An 18,196-nucleotide genomic window follows, 5' to 3' on the forward strand; every position below is an offset into this window, starting at 1 on the left:
CACCAGCCAACCCCCACTTGAATACGTTAACGAAGAGATAAAGCACTCCAATGTGCATGATCAAAGCAGCAAAACCAATCCATGCCAAAACTCCAACCTCGCTTTGTGCCTGCAAGAACTTTTGGGTAGGGAAATTGATGGCTAATGAGAACATTTGAGGAATAACTCGAATAGTAAATTTGCCAGCAAGCTCTGCTATATCTTTTCGTTGTCCAGGGAGTTTTAGGATTGGAGTGGCAAATATATAGAGCGGCAACAGGAATAAGCAAGCAACAAACAGAATTATCCATGATCTTTGCATGTACACTCCAAGTAAATTTACTAGCTGAAACATTGGCCAACATTTAAATTTTGCAGCCTTCTTTTTATTTAGTAGGCAATGCTAAGACTAGAAGATTTATGAAATTTCTGGTTTCAAAGTTAAATCCTGGTTGGTGACATAGAGGGTATCCATTTGTCAATTGAGCCAACCCGTTTTCTAACTTCATAACTCGTGCTACTTTATAGTCTCAATGAAAAGATGAAATGTAAACCACAAAATTTTCCATGCTTTCACATGCATTTAGAAGGGCCAGAAAGAGAAGATACCTGTGTTTAAAAAGAACGTTGAGGTTTTTTCGTGGCATTGCGAATATAGGATGTTCTTTTTGACAAAAAAAAAAAAAAAAAAACAATGATGGCGGCGTGTTTTCTTTATGCTAGAGAGGGTTGAAAAAGGCATTCATGAACACGATTCACATCACACAGCAGGAGGCTCAAAAGGTGCTCTGCTTATTGGCAGCAAAAATATCGAATAAATCAAGAAAAAAATAATCAAAAAAATCGAATCGAAAAAAAAAATCGATTATTTTTTTTGTAAAAATTTTCGGTTCGTTTCGGTTTCGGTTTCCGAAACCTGAAACCGGCAAACCCCCAACCGAACCGAACCGGTTCGGTTTAAGAGGTACTATAAATATGAAGAAAAAAAACTTAACCCTAGACCTAGACACTCTCACTCCAGCGACTCCTTGCAGCCGCTCCCTCATCCTCACGGCCGCACCTCACACAACTCACACTTTCACTCACTCTGCAACAAAATCAAGTTAATCTATCTTCGATTCTTCATCTATATCCCTCTTTGGCTCTCCCACACCATTTTCATCTTCAAAACTAACAACCTAGCCAGTCAGCCACGAGTCGCATGACACACACTACACTGGCACACCGAACCTCCAGAGTCCAAATTTAGCAAACCAGTCCCTCCCTCTCTCACACCTGACCTTGAATCGTGTACCAACTCACACCAGGTATGATTTCTTTTTTCTGTCAATTTCTGTTTTTATTTTTTTTAACATATGCTTTGTGATTCTGTGTATTTGTTGGTTGATTTTTTTTTTAACACCAGAGTCTAAATCTAGCAAACCAGTCCCTCCCTCTTTCACACGGGACCTTGAATCGTGTCCCAACTCACACCAGGTATGATATCTTTTTTCCATTAATCTCTATTTTTATTTTTTTTAACATATGCTTTGTGATTCTGTATATTTGTTGGTTGATTTTTTTTTTTAACACCAGAGTTTGAGTATTTTATGTATTTTGGTTGATTTTTTTCTGCATTAATAAATCTATTGTTCGTGTAGTGTGTATTCTGTGATTAGCGTAGGGATGATTTTTATTTGTGCATTCTGTGTATTCTGTATGATTTTGTTTCTGTGTGTTCTGTGTAGTGTGTAATGTGTATTCTGGGTAAAGCCCCGCATTGTCATTCATTCATTTTTGTGTAATGTGATTGTGTGTCCTATATTTAGTCATTAATTTCATTAATTTTGTCACTAATTACGTGTGATGTGATTGTTTCTAAAACTTCTAAAACTTCTAAAATTAATGACTAAAAATGGTGTTGGCAGTCTAATTTCTAAAACTTTTGTTCCATATCAAATGCCTGGTGTAAGTAGCTGCTACATGGGCAATCCTCACTGTTAACACTGGGAAAACACAAAAACAAGAATTAAATCTTTGAAAGCTTGGTGTTAGTTTGAGGTGGAATGTTTATTTTTTTTAGTATTGATGAACAATTAGAGTTGTCGGTTTGATTGGTCTCGTGTATGACTAAATATTATCTAATTGATACTCCATTTTAAACAGGAAACTTGTGCAGCCTGGTCACTTGTCCTGGAGAAGCTAGTTTTTGTGCCTATGAATGTTTAGAAATTAGAAATTATGTTTTTCTTTTCTTATTGATTTGAAAATATGTACTCTTCAAACTTGAGGATATATGTTGACTGTGTCTTGTTGTTTCATTGTATTTGTGATTTTCATGACTGTTTATTTGTGTTATTGCAATCTCTTGTTGTTTGAATCACTTCCTTTTCTTCTACTCCTGGAATTGTAGTGAAGTTCTTGGAATTTAGATGTTTGCTCTTGGCATTTAGAGAGAAGTAGAAATGCTGTCACAAAACTTGATAGTGCCTATGCTTTAGTTCAGGTGTTATAGGGTGGGTGGGAAGAAGTTTAAACCTTACTAATCAAGATGGAAACAAGGTTTGAATTTACATCAACATATACTGTACTTGTTACTAATACAACTATTTGTACAATGCTAGATGGATAGTTTTGCTAACATCTATTGCTGTTATTGTTAGCTATGGGAAATTTATGAGTTTCTGTCATGTTGCTTCCCCATGAACCTCCAATTATAACTCATGGTGGTCTTCTAGTCCGTCCTCTATCTAGTGGACTGATCTGTGCCTTCTTATGTACATACCAGGCATGTGATATGGAACAAAAGATTTAGAAATTAGATTGTGTGTCCTATATTTACTTATTTAGTCATTAATTTCATTGTTTCTGTGTAATGTGATTGTTTCTATGTAATGTTTTGGCTGATATTACTTTCTATTTTGTTTTTTGTTTTTGCCTGACATTTAAGTTTTTATTAGTTTGATAGTCTCTTTGAATTTATCAAGGTTCAAGAGGCTTGATAAATGATCTTGAAACCTACAAAAACCTTGAGTTAGGTAAAAAAAATTTAGAAACTTGCACCTTTTATTTTGTAATTTATTAATTAAATTATTTGCAATCATCTAACATGTCTAATTTTTTATTTTGTAGAATTTGGTGGAAAGTTACATGTAGCATCGGATGATAATTAGTTCAGAAGTTACTTTGATGGTAAAATACTACTTTTTATTTTTACATATTCAAATTTATTTTATCATGTTATAATTTTAGATCTTGATTTCCAGGTTTTGATGTCAATGGTATTACGGAATCAAAGTGCAATGTTCTTGTCATCTTGATGTGCTTTTTGATTGGGATGATGTGCACAATGAAGATTTATATTTTTTGCATGAAGTGTTTTATTTTTTATGGCAATGTTATTTGTTGTTTTTTTTTTAAGCCCTTTTGAAGGCAAAGCTTTGTAATTTAAATTTTAATTTGGTGTGTGTTATTTAAACTTTGATGCATGAGGAGTCCAAACTTCAAAACATAAATATTAGAAAGACTCGCAACATATTAAACATAATATTAGCACTAATAATTTAATATAAATGAATATTTAGTGATAAAAAATATTAAATATATTATAGAATTTTGTAACAAAATTAGATAATAGTTCCATTAATTACAAGCCTATTAGAAAGCCCATCAGAAAACCCATCAGAAAGCCCAAAAAAGCCCAAAAAAACAATAATACAGGTTTTCCGGTTTTTCTGTTAAAAAACCGACCCGAACCGAAACCGGTCGGTTTGAACCGGTTCCGGTTCGGTTTGAATTTTTAAGTTTTTCAAATTTTGACTTTGGTTAGTTTTTTAGATAAAAACCGAACCGAACCAGTTTTGCTCACCCCTACTCATTGGTATGTTTGGATAGAACAAAGCAAACGGTTAGGCAGGTAATGGACAGTATTTGACAAAACGTTATAGGGCATACACCGTATAATCCCTCCCTGTCTGCCCTCTTCTTTATCCTTGAACTGCCTCTTTGTCTACCTGGGGGATTGTCAAATGGTGATCATGACCCACAAGACCTCTCCTGTCAATTGCCAAACCATGAAAAGAAGGAAGAAATTGAAGTTGGCTACTAACAAGACTAGTTGAGCACATGCCAATTTGAAGTTGACAGGCCACCAGTGAGTGGTTGACTTTTTTCGCAGCAATGAACACCAATAGCTAAACATGGCCATCCAGGACCAACTTTCTCCTCCTTTTCGAATCTGTGATCACTGGAATGACGTGTGCTGGTCTTCAATTGTACAAATAACGTTCATTTTAAGAAGCATGACCGATCTAATGAATCTCGGCTCTTGGCACACGAATGATCATCAAATATGAAACGGACGCAGTATAAATAATGGGACAATAGAATCTTGAAGAGCTTGACATCCTTGAAAATTTGAGCAACAAGCAATTCCATTTACATTTCTGATACCGTACAAGGCTACAATTCACATAAAATGAAAGCAAAAAAAAAAAAGGGGGGGGGGGGGGGGGAATTAGTTTTTCCTCAGGTATCCACCAATCTCCAGGACGCTTGTCAGTTAACTTTCACATTTTCATCTAGCTGGTGAAGAGGCATTACCAAGAGATGAAGGTGAACCATAACTATATACCCCTGCATTATCACCACAACAATCACCACCAATAGATACTCCCTTACCAGAATCTATCTGAACACCATGATAAGACTCCCCGGAGACCAGTGCTTGTAACAATTTTGGTGGTGGAGGAGTGGTCACTTCGACTACCCCTTCTAGCATTTTCACTACCATTCCCATTGTAGGCCTCATTTCCTCGTTATCCTGTATGCACCAAACGGCAACCGATGCAACACGCTGAGCTTCCTCAATATCATATGCGCTGCCTAGCCTATCATCCACCACTGCTGCCACATTGCCTTCGATTATTTTCTGTGCAGCATATGGAGGGAAAAACCATTTCTCTGCCTTTTCACCCTCCCTGCCACCAGCACCACGAGCAGATGGCGGTGCCTCTACATTTCTACGGCCTCCAAGCAATTCCAACAATGTCATTCCGTAGCTATAAACATCTGCTTTCGTGGTAATTGCCACACCAGATATCCATTCTGGTGCAACATAGCCCCAGGTACCTCTCATGGTAGCTAATACTCTACTGAAGTCGCGACCTATAAGCTTTGCTAAGCCAAAATCAGATACCTTAGCTGTGTAATCACTATCCAAAAGGATGTTTTCTGGCTTGATATCACAATGGATAATACAATCTCTACATTCCTCGTGTAAATATGCAATTCCTCTAGCAGTACCAACTGCTACACGAAATCTAACATCCCAGATCAAATTCAGACCATCTCGTCGCAGATACGCACTCAAAGGGCCATTTGGCATGTAATCATAAATTAAAAGCCTGTGAGAACTCTCTGAGCAAAATCCTCTGAGCCTGACAAGATTGATATGCTGAATGTTTCCAATAGTACACACCTCTGCCCTGAACTCTTTCTCTCCACTGCCTGGCCTTTCAAGGCGTTTCACAGCAACAAGAGTAGAATCCAACAACTCGCCTTGAAACACTGCCCCAAATCCACCATGTCCAAGTTTATCCGAGAAGCCTCGAGTTGCAGCACAAAGCTCTTTATAAGTAAACACTTTCAAATTCAACCCTGGAAACACACCATCTCCTTCCACACCCTTGCCGTTCTTTCTTCTCTTTCTCAAAATCAGCAGCATCCCTGCCACCAGCCCCAAAAGCACAACTGACCCACCAATGCTACCAATCAAAAGCACAGATTTCGACACACCCTTCCTCACAATCCCCTCCTTCGGCACCCTGACATATAACACATCTTGAAAAGTACTATCAGAACTGGAATTTCTCAAATTCAACAAAGATCCATATAGATTCTTGCACAAGTGTGTCTTACCATCGTGAAACAAACCGATACATGAACAATTACTCAAACAAGTCCTCTCACAAACATTCCTAGTCCCCCCAAAAGACACCATAGCCGCTCCCTCAAATCTCACAACACCAAACTCCATAAACCCATCACTCTCTTCACACAAATCCCTACTCTCTCTGACACAACCACCAGTATAATCCTCAGACTCCCAATCATAATCACTAACAGGAATGAACCCAGAAACACAAACACAAGGCTTTAACAATGTGCTATTACAAACACCCAAATTCCCACATAATCCATAAACTCTGCACTTATTGTCTGGCTGTGACCAAAACATGTTCCAATACTCATTCTGCTGAGTCCAAGTGTACTGCTTCAACTGCCCAATAACATCAACTTGAAACCTAGTCAATGGTGGCCTTAAACCACCATCTAATTCCCTCTCTGTGTACCAAAAGGATGCACTTGGCGTAAAAGGATCCGAAAAATGGAACTTATAAATGTAAGGAATAGTCATTTCAGGCACACCATTGAATGCATCACCAGTCCAATTACCTGTACTCCAATACTTGGCACTCTTGTTATAAACAAGCTCAAATTCATTAAACCCTAGCGGGTTTATCCTCAAAGAGAATAAACCAGGCGATGGATCGTTTATGCTCCTCCATGAAATTAGAGATCTTTCACTTGTAATATTCATGCCTGGCAGCCATGTATCTGTTGGAAAATCGAAACTTTGCCAAATAATCAACCCTTCGGCCGATAAAAGAACAAGATTTCCATTCTCTTGAAGGAGCAACCCTCTTGCTTCCTCTGTGTTTGTGCTTTGCCAAATCGTTGAACCCGGTAATGCAATGATGGCCAGTTTGCCTTCCGCTGTGATTTCTAGCCTTGTAGAGGTGAGATTGGTAATGGGTTTTTCACGATTTGCTACCCAAACTATTGGTGGTGTTGGAATTGAAGCATACGAAATGGCCAAGTACCAATTGGGTTTCCCACCTGGGTTAACGAAACCCAGATTGAATGTCTTGTTTAGGCTTGAAATGGTTGAGTTTCCTGTGATAAGGACATTGGCAGTCTCCAATTTCTTGCTTCTACTGCTTTGTATTGGGTTGCAGGGAGTTGATGGTGTAAATGTGTTGTTTGTTTCAAATTTGGAAACAAGCAAGGCATTTGAGGTTGGTAAGAGAAGGGAGAGGATGAAAGCGAAGAAGATGGCTAGTGACATTTCACTGATCATCAGCGGCATTGTTTCATAGCTTTGGGGTCTTGGAGGAAAAAGGCATGTCTTTTTCACTTGAAGGGTGACATTGATGATGATGATCTTTGCACTTACAAGATGACATAGAATCTTTGTGCTGTGTGGGTGGTTCAGTGATGGGAGCAGTCTGTCTCTGATTCAAGTTTTCAATTTTTTAGAGTGAGAAGAAGATTTTTTTATGGAATATCTGAAAAAACTGCCACTTTGAGCACTCAAAGCTACAAACAAAAAAGTTAAATTTCTTGGAAGTCTTGCTTAATTACAAAAATGTCCTTTACACATTTTGCACTGAATCCATCATCTTTTAGAAGTGCCTTTATTAACAGGATCAAACCATATATTTACAAAAATGCCCTTCATAACTTTGCTTTGATCTGTAAATATCTTATTTTTTCACTGCTTTTTCACTGATGGTACGCTTTCATTTGATATCTTTTTTTTGTTTGTGTCTAAATCTTGCTTAAAACAACTTAGATTAATTTGATCATGTATGCCTTTGATTAATCACACTACTGAATTTATTATGATTAATATCATGTGATGTAAATGAGGGCATTTTTTAAAATATGGCTCCACTCATTTTTTTAAAAGTATTTTTTACCTGAAAAAAAATAAATTAATATTTCTTAATTATTTTTCATTATTTTTCTATGATATATTAAAATAACACTCATATTCTTGATACGTGAGGGGTGGTTTAAAAGACAACAGAACAGGGGAAGCGATTTTGTAAGGGTTGGTTTGGTAATTAGAAGCTTGGAGGACTAGATAGTAATAAGAAGCTTTTGTAGGGGTTACTTTGGTAAATCGGAAGTGAAAGCTGAGGAGGTCTACGGGATAGTGTGGTTTGGTGGCAGACAAAAGTGCTGAAACCCACTCACGAGGTCGTCGTATCTTTGTAACAAAACAAGATTAATTTTTAAATGAATTTCAGAAAACCTTGTTCGAGAAAAATCATAAAATAATTACGCGCGTGGGTTGCGTTCTGGATGGGTGAGATTTGTGGTTCTCAATGCCAGAAAGTTGAAAGATCGTGTAGGAATTTTATTGGCTCAAAAGCACTTAAAGTCAACAATCTACTACCTCCTTTGACCTTTGTGTTCCATATAATTTTAAAATTTTTCTTAAATACTTTTTTTAATTATGTCTTTAGTTAAGAACTTGTATCAGAATTTTAAAAATCATGACATTACATTGCAATTCTGTCCATAAGATGTTTTCAAGTTATATCACCGAATGATGGAAAATTGGAATTTAATCACCAAGAAACCCTCGGAAGGTAGCAAAACCCTTTCTTTAATGTTGTATGTTTTTTTTTATATATAAAAAAAATAATTATTTTTTTAAAAAAAAATTCATAATATAAATTGAGAAAATTATGCAAGTATCTAATTAAATAAATTAATAATCATCTATGTAAATAAATAGTTAAAAATGACTAAAAGAGAAACTGAAAAAAATTAAAAGATAAATATATATTATGATATTTAATCCCGTAAAATAAAATATTTACCCGATTGTGTACACTAAATTTGTTTATTAAAATCAATAAAAGATAATAGAAATAAAAATACACATGAAATTAATTGAATAAAATAAAAAAAATATTATGCAAAACCGAATATATTATAAATATTATCTAAAAATAAATATATTTTATTACTAAAATAAGCTTCACTTGTGTAAAACAAATGGAAAATTATAGATAAATTAGAATAATATGATTAAAAACAAATACACACAATTCAATTTAAAAAAAAACAAGTATTCAAAAAACATGTCTTTTAATCTTGATCGACAATTCTAATTGCTTTTAATTTAATATCAGAGAGTAAATAAATCATTTTATTGTTTAGAAATTTGGAAAAAAAATGTATATACCCCAAAACAAAATTTTAATGACAAATAAACCACAAAAAAAAAAGCAAATTGTCTCAATACAAATGCTTCTATTTTTTTAACTGAAAAACCGAATAGTAATTTTACTATAACAATCCATATGTTAAGTGCCACAGCTGAAAACTCATACCCCATGTATTTTTGATAAATTGGTAGCAACACTCCTTGGGGAGGTCCACAGTGAATCTAAAATTCCTAGGCACCAGAGAGAAATTTTACTAGCTGGGACAAGACTGACTAGTGCGGCCATCTCTAGAAGCAGCCGCTGTTGAAAGTTACCGATGCCCTTCTTTCTTTCTTTCTTTTTTTATCAAAAAGAAAAAGAAGTGTCGACAGCTTGAAAAATCAAATGAAAACCTCAAATAGAAGTTGAAAATTACGGCATCTACTGATTGGCCCTTGAAACGAAAAAATTGACAGACGAATACGACCGCCTTTTACTTAATCCCAAGAATAGTGTGATAGTGGGGCTCTCACCACCACATGTTGCAGAAGTTAGGCGTGGACACTGACACGAAACCACTCTGATATTTTCATCTACCGACTACTGAAGAAAATGATCTATCAAGCAAGTCCCCTCTCTTTTTTTCTATTTCTGTGTTTTTTGTGTGAAGGACATAGCAGCTCCAGTTAGCAATAGCTAGTGTCTCTTGGGCTTTGCTGTGGATCGCGGTGTGGTGATCCAAAAGTAGCTATGCAACTACCACAGAGCATGGCCAACTCTTGAAGTTCGGTTAAAAAAATGGAAGAAAGTTCCCAGAAGTATGCTTCAGTTAGTTTTCCCAAAGAAGGATTTAGATGAAGGTATTACAATTGTTATACAATACCAGTAACTCCAAGCTTTTGACGTAGCACTGAGCAGCCTGAAACAATTTCACAGACCATCCACTCATGTAACCAAAAAAGTAAATGAAAAGGGAAGAGGATGGGAGGTGCTGGGAGATCTGCGATCCTGCATGTGAAACATACATGCAAGGAATTGATATGCAGAAGCATGAATCTTAGTGGATGGTGATCCAAGATTTTTTCTTGAAACTAAACAGTAGTGTCGTAGATCTCTAATGCCATGTCAATCTGAGTTCATGTAAATACAGTATAACTTTTCATTGTTCATTACACTTTTCATACATTCATCTAATCCTAAATGTCGAATCCATCCAAAACTAACAGTCGTAATTTACAAATCACCCAGTGCAAAAGAACAACTATATGCAGCATACGACAAACAAGTAGAAGATAATATGCATAGGAAACAGAAAAATAGTTTGCTGACCCAACATGGAAGACAGGACAGACCATTTGCTTTTAACTTGGAGGTGAATTGTTTGCATGTACTCCCTTCAACAACCTTGTAGATATCTGCACATCCATTCCATAACTAGCAACCAAAGTATTAACAAGGACAAGGGGGCACGAACAGAGAGAAACCTGTTTCCATGTTTTGCTAAACTTCATTCCTTTACCTCTGAACTTCTCCAGAGGAACCGCATAAATGATAAGTTGACCCTTCAAACCAAGTAAGACCAAATTAAAAAATGAACCAGGGGGCACTCTGCTGACCAGTTGTGAGACAGAACTGACACCATCTGCAGCCCACTAAAGTTGGCAAGCTCTTAATTGAAAAAACAAATAAACCTCCATCTCAAAGAGCATTAACAACAACTAAATGAAGTTGTGGTCAATATTACTTCCTGTAACATTAAAAAAGCAGAGTGCAAATGAGCGTATATAAGAATCGTGTCAATAGCAAGAACTAGTCATTCCACCAAAAGCATGAGTAAAGTCAATGTTTCCCCTCGTATGTGCTTCCACCTTCTATGTGAAACAACCAACTAAATAGTAAATTGGTGTGTGGTTTTGACCAGGGGGCAGCAAGCGATATTTAAAAGAAATCCAGATTATATCAATCATCTCATCAGTAATAAGAGCAATAAAATCATCCGCTAACTGCACATAAAGTCATTTTACAAGAAACAAACCTGGTCACATATGGGGCAGGTGTCACTCCTTTCCATCCACTCTAGAATGCAGGAGAGGTGAAAATGATGCTCGCAGTTTGTTATGTGTTTTGGATTCTCCAAGTCATATTCTGCAAGTGGAAGCAGACAACACTGACTAATTACTTTAGGACAACCACACATCATTTCAGGCATGACCTTGATTATGCTTCTACCTATCCAGAAACACTATAAAATAATAAAATGGAAATGGAAATGGCACTACCGCACCTTCAAGGCATATGGGACAAGCATCTTCCTCTTCTGTTGCGGACGCAACAGGTTCATGTAATTTTGTCACTTCTGACTTCCTTGGAGAGACAAGCAATGAACTGGCTTGAGTTTCGCAGTCCAATTCATCAAGATCTTCACATGTTGCCAACGTTCCAAAACTACCACGACTAATTGTTTCTTGAACAGATTCAGAAAACGGTGACTGTGGACATCCCAAAATCACATCATATGGCAGAGGTGCAGGAGGGGGGCGGAAAGTATCAGGCGTTGATGTATTCAAATGCAATTCGACCAGGAGACCTGCAGTGAATGCAGAGGCTGCGCCGTTGTGAGATGTTAAGGATCCATGCTCTTCCAAAGCTGGTGGACACTGCACAAGGGTGTTTTAAATTTCAAGATGGTATTTTGTTAGCCAAAAGAACCCATTTGGTTCCATTTCAAGAGATTTCCGCTTGAAAGTGGAAGCAATTTTAGGCCATGTCGTTGTGAAATGGTGTGGAAAAGGATGCAAGAACTTTGGGTGTTTCTAAGATTATGTTATCATGGCAATTTACATCATTTCACCGACAGAATCTTGACAATAAAAATCCTCAAACCTCTAATCTTTGCCCCCCTCTTCGTTTATGGTCATATAGAAATATATTTACTACGATTCCATCAATACATCACTCATGAAAAATGGTGGAGCAAATTTGAAGAGCATCACGAATTTTCTCTATTTATCTTGCTGTCAGACAAGGCATAGATTGTGAAATAGTGCAAGAATTTGAAAGCTACAATTAGAGGCATGGTTTTGAGCTTATATTCAAGGCTAAAACAACTGAGTTATAACATGCTTTGTCCTCTACAGGTGCAATGCTGACCCTAAAATTCTACCATCATCACAAAACATAATTAAAAAGTGTCTTTTCCTTTTCCAATCCAAGTAAAGTTGATTCAAGACCGAGACGTACAAATCACAAATGCCATCATGTATGATACAATCTCAACCCATGTTTAAGACCCTCAGAGACATCCTAGGACTCTTGCTTGCTAGTTCCAAATCCTATACGCGATTCGGGAATCAATAACAGCTAAATCCAACTCCCAAATTTCCCAACGCTCAACATCCACTTCAATAAACGCAAGACAACATAAGCACACGACATTAAAATCAACCACTCTCTACTAGAACATTATAAAAAATGTAAACATTTTAAAAAAAAAACGATAAGCAGACATAAATATATACTCAGGAGAACGAAGATATTAATAATAATACTAACATAGTAATACACGGGCGTTCCGTGTAAATGAGGTTTCCTTGAAGAACAACAGCAACCTCCCATTCCCTGCAATTTTATTACTGTTATTCAACCAATGGCTGTAGCATAGCTTCCTGTTATTTCCATCAAGTGAACAGCAAAGTTAAAACGAGTCACGTACATGACCTTAAGAATCACAAAATTAACACTACACAAGTTATCAGCACACAACATCATGCTTCGAATTCAGAAACCAAATGGGCAAAGAGAGGAAATAAACCCTAATCTGAAAGGTTTGCCGGTAATAGAAGGGAAAGAAAGAAAACAGTAATTTAAACAGTTACTAAGAAGGATGATAAAGCAAGAAGAATCTATCAGACGAAGAAGAAGGTGATGAGAAGGGTGAAGCTTACCTGAAGAGAGATGCGGAAGCAAAATTCGATTCGGTGAGAAGAAAAGGAAAGGAAAGGGTGGAGAGGAGCTGAAGAGTGCAGTGATTTTGTAATTTCACCTTTGTTGCTTTATACTTTGTTCTGTTGTTGCATTCCACTCATTTATCCAATTGAGTCTGGGTCTGAGTCGACTCGTCCCTTTTAGCCTAGTTAATTAATGGGTATCTCAGAAAGATTACGGCAACTTGATCATTATTAATAAATTGTTAAGCATATATGAAAGTAGATGGGTTTGGTCTCTTTTCCAGTCAATTTTTTATGGTTTAGCCTTAACAAAAATGATATTATCTTGTTAATTTTCAAATCTCAACGATAAATAAATTGCTCTCCAATCTTGAATACGTCATTGACGTGCTGATATGCAACACTGTGTATATTCAACTTCTTCTTCTTTTTCATGGAACCTTTTTTCTGTCGTGCTAAAAGGAGAAAGAAATAGAAGGCATGCTTGTGTATCTCTTTAGCATGCAATTCGCGAGTGGAATAGCGTATCTCGCAAGCTCGGTGAGTAGAGTGCGTCAAACCTCTCGTCAGGGAGTCATCTTATTTTGAATAATTTAGCATCGAGCGTGGTTAACTGTTACACGCATAATTTTACTTTTTAAAATTATTTTTTTAAATGTATTAAAATAATATTTTTTATTTTTAATAATTTATTTTTATATCAGTATATTAAAACAATTTATAAATACCAAAAATATTAATTAAAAATTAAAAATTCTTAAAAATACAATTGAATTACAATATAAAACGTAGAAATGTTTATATGCGCAAACGTGCCAGAGTGTGGTTGTGGTTGCTTTGTAAAATATTTTTCACTCAGAAATATATTAAAATAATTTTTTTTTAAGAAAAAATTATTTTTGACATCAGGGTATCAAAATGATCTAAAAACACTAAAAAAAATATTAATTTAAAACAAAGAAAAAATAAAAAATTTTAATTTTTTTTAAAAACGCTTTTGAAACGCAAAAAATAACTTTTTAAAAAAAAATTCACTTTTGAGATTAAAATTAAATGACTAAGATAAGGTAAATTACATAAGAAAAAAAACCTAAATGCATCTAATTAATTAAAGCAAATTATTTTTTATGTTTTATTTTTTTCTCTTTAATTTATAGGATTTAAAGAATGAAAGAATTACTCTAATATATTGGTATTATTATGATGAAAACACCCTTATATAATAAAATAAAGAGTACAAATACTCAATCAATACAAGAGGAAGTATGGCAACTGACAGCCTTACGATGGCTAAAGATAACCTTCTTTAATGTGGTTAGAATTTCCTTCTCTGTAGTCTGTAGGCGGCTCACGTAACTTATTAGCCAGTAATTTAGTGTTTGTACTTTGTAGCCTTTTCTCTCTCTCTCTCTCTCTCTTTTTTTTTTTTCTTCTTCTTTATTCTGTTTCTCATTTTACATTTTCTTGTCTAGCACTATAAATATTTAAAGTATTTTTTTAATTTTTTTATTAAAAAAATAGTTTATACTCTCTCCATTACTATTTATTTTATTTAAAATAATTTCTAAAATTAAAAAAATCTATTTCATTTTTTAACTTTTCATCTATCGGGTTTGGTCTTTATTATTTTAATAAACTTTAAAGTAATAAAAATTAATAAATTATTTTTCAGTTTATTTTTCAATCAAATTCTATAAACTTTTCCACTTTTTTTTATTGTACTGCTAAGTATTGAAAAATAATATATTTTCCATGAATTTACTTATAAAATCAATTTTTTAAAAAATAAAAAATTCAAACAAAAGTATTTTAGGAATAGTACTCTCGTGCCAATGGACACAGTACTCGTTTTCTATAATTATTTTTATTATCTATATTTACTTAAATACCGAGAAAAACTAGAAAAGGAAAAGGAAAAAGGATTCCATCTACTCTACAAAAGGATTCCATTTACTTAAATACCGAGAAAAACTAGAAAAAGAAAAGGAAAAAGGAATAGTACTCTCGTGCCAATGCAAAGTATTGAGTCGTGGAAGAATTGTGTATGCTTGCATTAACTGCAATGTTATCATAGTTGCTGCACGCCTGCACGTGCTCCTACTCGACTAACCAGGCCTTTTCTTTTTCCTTCGTGGGTAAATAATATCAAAGCCCTAAAAAATAAAGGACATCCTAAAGATTAAAACTTAATCATTTTTCTTTATTTTGTTTTAATAATGGGAAGGATTTGATGGAGATTTTTCACCGGAGCAAAACATGTTTCTAGATACCAAGACCAAAATATATTATGCAGGCTTGAGTTAATTCAGGTTAACATGTTAATTCATAATCCAAGTTTTAAAACTATATTAACTTTATGTAGAAAACAAATTATCAGCTCCATTTCACAATTAATCTAATATCGAATGATGAAATTAAAAATAAATCAATTAAAATAATATAAAAAATAACTTGAATCAACTTGAGTTAACTCGTTAAACTCGTGACATCAGAATAACCTTATAGAAAACAAACCGAAATAAATTATTTAGCCTAATTTTCAATCAATCAAATGTTGCCAGACTTTTAACCTAGGTTGTGGATAATCTTATTCAAAGCAAGTTAAAACAAATTAACAAACTCAATTCTCGACAAATATAATATTAAATAATAAAAAAATAAAGAAAAACTAAATTTAAAAATAAATACAGAGAAAAGAAAATGAAATAAAAAATCATTGATGTAGTGAACAATAACTTTTAAGAAAGGAAACAATGAATTCCTCTCGTCATCTAGTGTTTGTTATATTTTTTGAATTATGCGAGAGGCGAGACTTCTATAACTTCACGGAGTTTTCTCGTAATTTTACACTTTTCTTGCCAGTATAAGAATTATATCAGTTTATAAAAAAATTAGGAAAATCATGCATTACAGGAGATGAAAAAAAATGAAGAATCTAATAAAAGTCACATTTCTCTATATAATTAAAGTATGTTTAAGAGTATGGTATAATTTTTTTATATGCATAGTCCATTTAATACACAAAATGCGTTAGATTTTCATGCTTTTCCTTACCTTTCTATACGGTTTCGTAAAAAAAAAACATTACACTCAACCACACCAGACTCTTAAACACACTGTTTATAATGGAATTGTATTTCAAATAATATTTTATTTTAAATTAATTTTTTTAATATAATAATACAAAAAATATTTTTAAAAAACAACATTGCTATCAAACTCCCACTTATAAACCCTTCCTGCCGGCTATCCATTATTACATAGCATATGGAATAATGGGTCGTGAGGCCTAGCTAAAGTGCTAAACGACAAGGGTCTTAAACATGGTGGTGGATTCCTTCTAACGTCACGGGATAAGCACGCTGCAGTGTTGTTACTGGCTTACGTGGACATGTACCCTTCTCTCGTTAATTTTTGTTGCTCTAATTATCGGATATAGAAAGAAAAAAAGAAAAAAAAGGATAGATGCGGGCCATGGAAAATCAATCTGCGTTGATTGTCCTCGTCATGCGACGCGTGGATTGGAATTCCTACTTAATCGGGAAAAAAAATTAAGATTAATTTTGTCTTTTCATTTCAAACAATATCTCCTACGTGTGTTTAAAATGAAACCGAATCACTTTTTACCTTTTAAAGTTCAGCCGTAGAACATAAAATTACTTATCAAATACTCATTTGAAATCTCAATGGTTTACTTTGATGCGAGACAGTAAAATTTAGAAAAACAAGGAGTCTAACATGTTATTAGTAGATTTCAATACATTTTTAATTAAGTTAAACTTTTAAAATTAGAGATTAAATAGAAAGATGAATACAGAGAAATGGATCAGGTTGTTTTATGGTGGTTTTTTTTTATTTTTTATTAATATGAGTATTCGAACTAGTTTGTGTGTATCTTGACTAATCCCACGGGCCCTGAAGTTAACGACCATATAAGCCTTCAATGATCATGAGGTTTGTGAAACTCGAACTGGTGATATTCAGAGAGCAAATTTAGAATCTGATCAGATAAATTACTCTCTTCAAGATTTTTATATAATACATGAAAGGTTATTTTGATCAATCTAAAATATTCATTCATCACGCGATCTTCTGTAACTTCTAAAACAATAAAGATAAAGTTTAAAATCAAGTAAACCAAAGGATGTCAAGGTAATTTTTTTTTATATATAAAAAAATAGAGTATATGAACTTAAAACTAGGTGGTGAAAGCAAGAAGAAGAAGAAAAGGAAAAAAATACTACTACATAATCCCAGCTTTGAGAAGTAAGAAACCAGCAAGTTTTTTGTTTTTTTTTATTGGGTTCGTTTTTTTATTTTAAAATAGGATATGTTTGTTTTTGTATTTTAAAAATGTTTTTGTAGAATTTTGAATTTTTTTTCTTTATTTTAAATTAATATTTTATTTTATATTTTCAATTTTTTTTTAATATGATGACGTTAAGAATATTTTTTTTAAATTAAAAAATATTTTAATATATTTCAAAATAACAAATATTTTAAAAAACAATTATTATTATACTCCAGACCAGACACACGCCATTACTTTCCACAATACCCCTGGATATGTAGTTATAATTTTTTGCCCACTTGTTATTATAAGAAAATAATTTCATGGCATTATCTCGGATATTATTACTGACTTGATGCGCATTTCAGCTATTCAAGGCCCTCGGCTCCAGGAAGGCCTCGTGGCCACACAAAATCCCACCAACATCACTTCCTGTAAACAACCATTCCCTAGAAGACGAAAACCGCAAAGTCTGCCTTCGTGATCCCTGAACGACGACACTACTTGTGATTTATGTTATTTTTTTTTTTTAGTTTAACATGGGTGTCCGGGCCAGTTTGTGCGCACCTCGATTAATCCCACGGGCCCTGAAGTTAACGACCATGTAAGTCTCCAGTGACCATCATATGAGCAACCATAGAGCTCGAATCTGAGACTACAGAGAAAACAAATCTCTTGATATCAGGCTCTTACCACTGGACCACCACCTAGATGATTTACTTTATGTTATTTTAATGTCAAAGATTCTTGTTCAGCATATACAAGAAGAAGATTACGGGGTGATGTAATCTTTTATATATATATATATATATTCGTCGTTCAGGGATCACGAAGGCAGACTTTGCGGTTTTCGTCTTCTAGGGAATGGTTGGAGATACAAGGTGCAGGTTGTTCACAGGAAGTGATGTTGGTGGGATTTTGTGTGGCCACGAGACCTTCCTGGAGCCGAGGGCCTTGAATGGCTGAAATGTGCATCGAGTCAGTAATAATATCCG

General features: G+C 34.5%; 2 protein-coding genes across 4 annotated transcripts; both read right to left on the bottom strand.

Moving 5' to 3' along the window:
• Positions 1-4,363: 4,363 nt before the first annotated feature.
• Positions 4,364-7,331, bottom strand: LOC7494096 (G-type lectin S-receptor-like serine/threonine-protein kinase SD2-2). Its single transcript, XM_024585473.2, has one exon. It carries the CDS (start codon positions 7,106-7,108, stop codon positions 4,535-4,537), a length of 2,574 nt encoding a protein of 857 aa, XP_024441241.1. The 5' UTR covers positions 7,109-7,331; the 3' UTR covers positions 4,364-4,534.
• Positions 7,332-10,081: 2,750 nt separating this feature from the next.
• On the bottom strand, positions 10,082-13,137 carry LOC7494097 (probable E3 ubiquitin-protein ligase RHB1A). 3 transcript variants are annotated; one of them, XM_024585789.2, is made up of 5 exons: positions 12,908-13,137; positions 12,516-12,581; positions 11,248-11,620; positions 10,999-11,108; positions 10,082-10,525 (listed from the first exon to the last, which is right to left on the bottom strand). In XM_024585789.2, the coding sequence occupies exons 2-5, from the start codon at positions 12,576-12,578 to the stop codon at positions 10,325-10,327; spliced, it is 747 nt and encodes a 248-aa protein (XP_024441557.1). In that variant the 5' UTR covers positions 12,579-12,581; positions 12,908-13,137; the 3' UTR covers positions 10,082-10,324. The 3 variants fall into 3 exon arrangements, with proteins under 3 accessions (XP_024441557.1, XP_024441556.1, XP_002320810.2); XM_024585788.2 differs by having other exon boundaries at positions 12,516-12,628; positions 12,908-13,132; XM_002320774.4 differs by having other exon boundaries at positions 10,082-10,710; positions 12,516-12,628; positions 12,908-13,126.
• Between the last annotated feature and the right edge of the window lie 5,059 nt (positions 13,138-18,196).

Source organism: Populus trichocarpa, chromosome 14, assembly GCF_000002775.5.
Source record: "Populus trichocarpa isolate Nisqually-1 chromosome 14, P.trichocarpa_v4.1, whole genome shotgun sequence".
Lineage (NCBI taxonomy): Eukaryota > Viridiplantae > Streptophyta > Magnoliopsida > Malpighiales > Salicaceae > Populus > Populus trichocarpa.

What these genes read in the sequence shown, in the direction of transcription:
- LOC7494097 (XM_024585789.2), bottom strand. Translation starts at nt 12,578, where the DNA reads ATGGGAGGTTGCTGTTGTTCTTCAAGGAAACCTCATTTACACGGAACG. An exon ending in TTGTCCCATATGCCTTGAAG is followed by an intron (nt 11,109 to 11,247) that starts GTGCGGTAGTGC and finishes TTCCACTTGCAG; the next exon opens with AATATGACTTGGAGAATCCA. An exon ending in CCTGCCCCATATGTGACCAG is followed by an intron (nt 10,526 to 10,998) that starts GTTTGTTTCTTG and finishes CTTGGTTTGAAG; the next exon opens with GGTCAACTTATCATTTATGC.
- LOC7494096 (XM_024585473.2), bottom strand. Translation starts at nt 7,108, where the DNA reads ATGCCGCTGATGATCAGTGAAATGTCACTAGCCATCTTCTTCGCTTTC.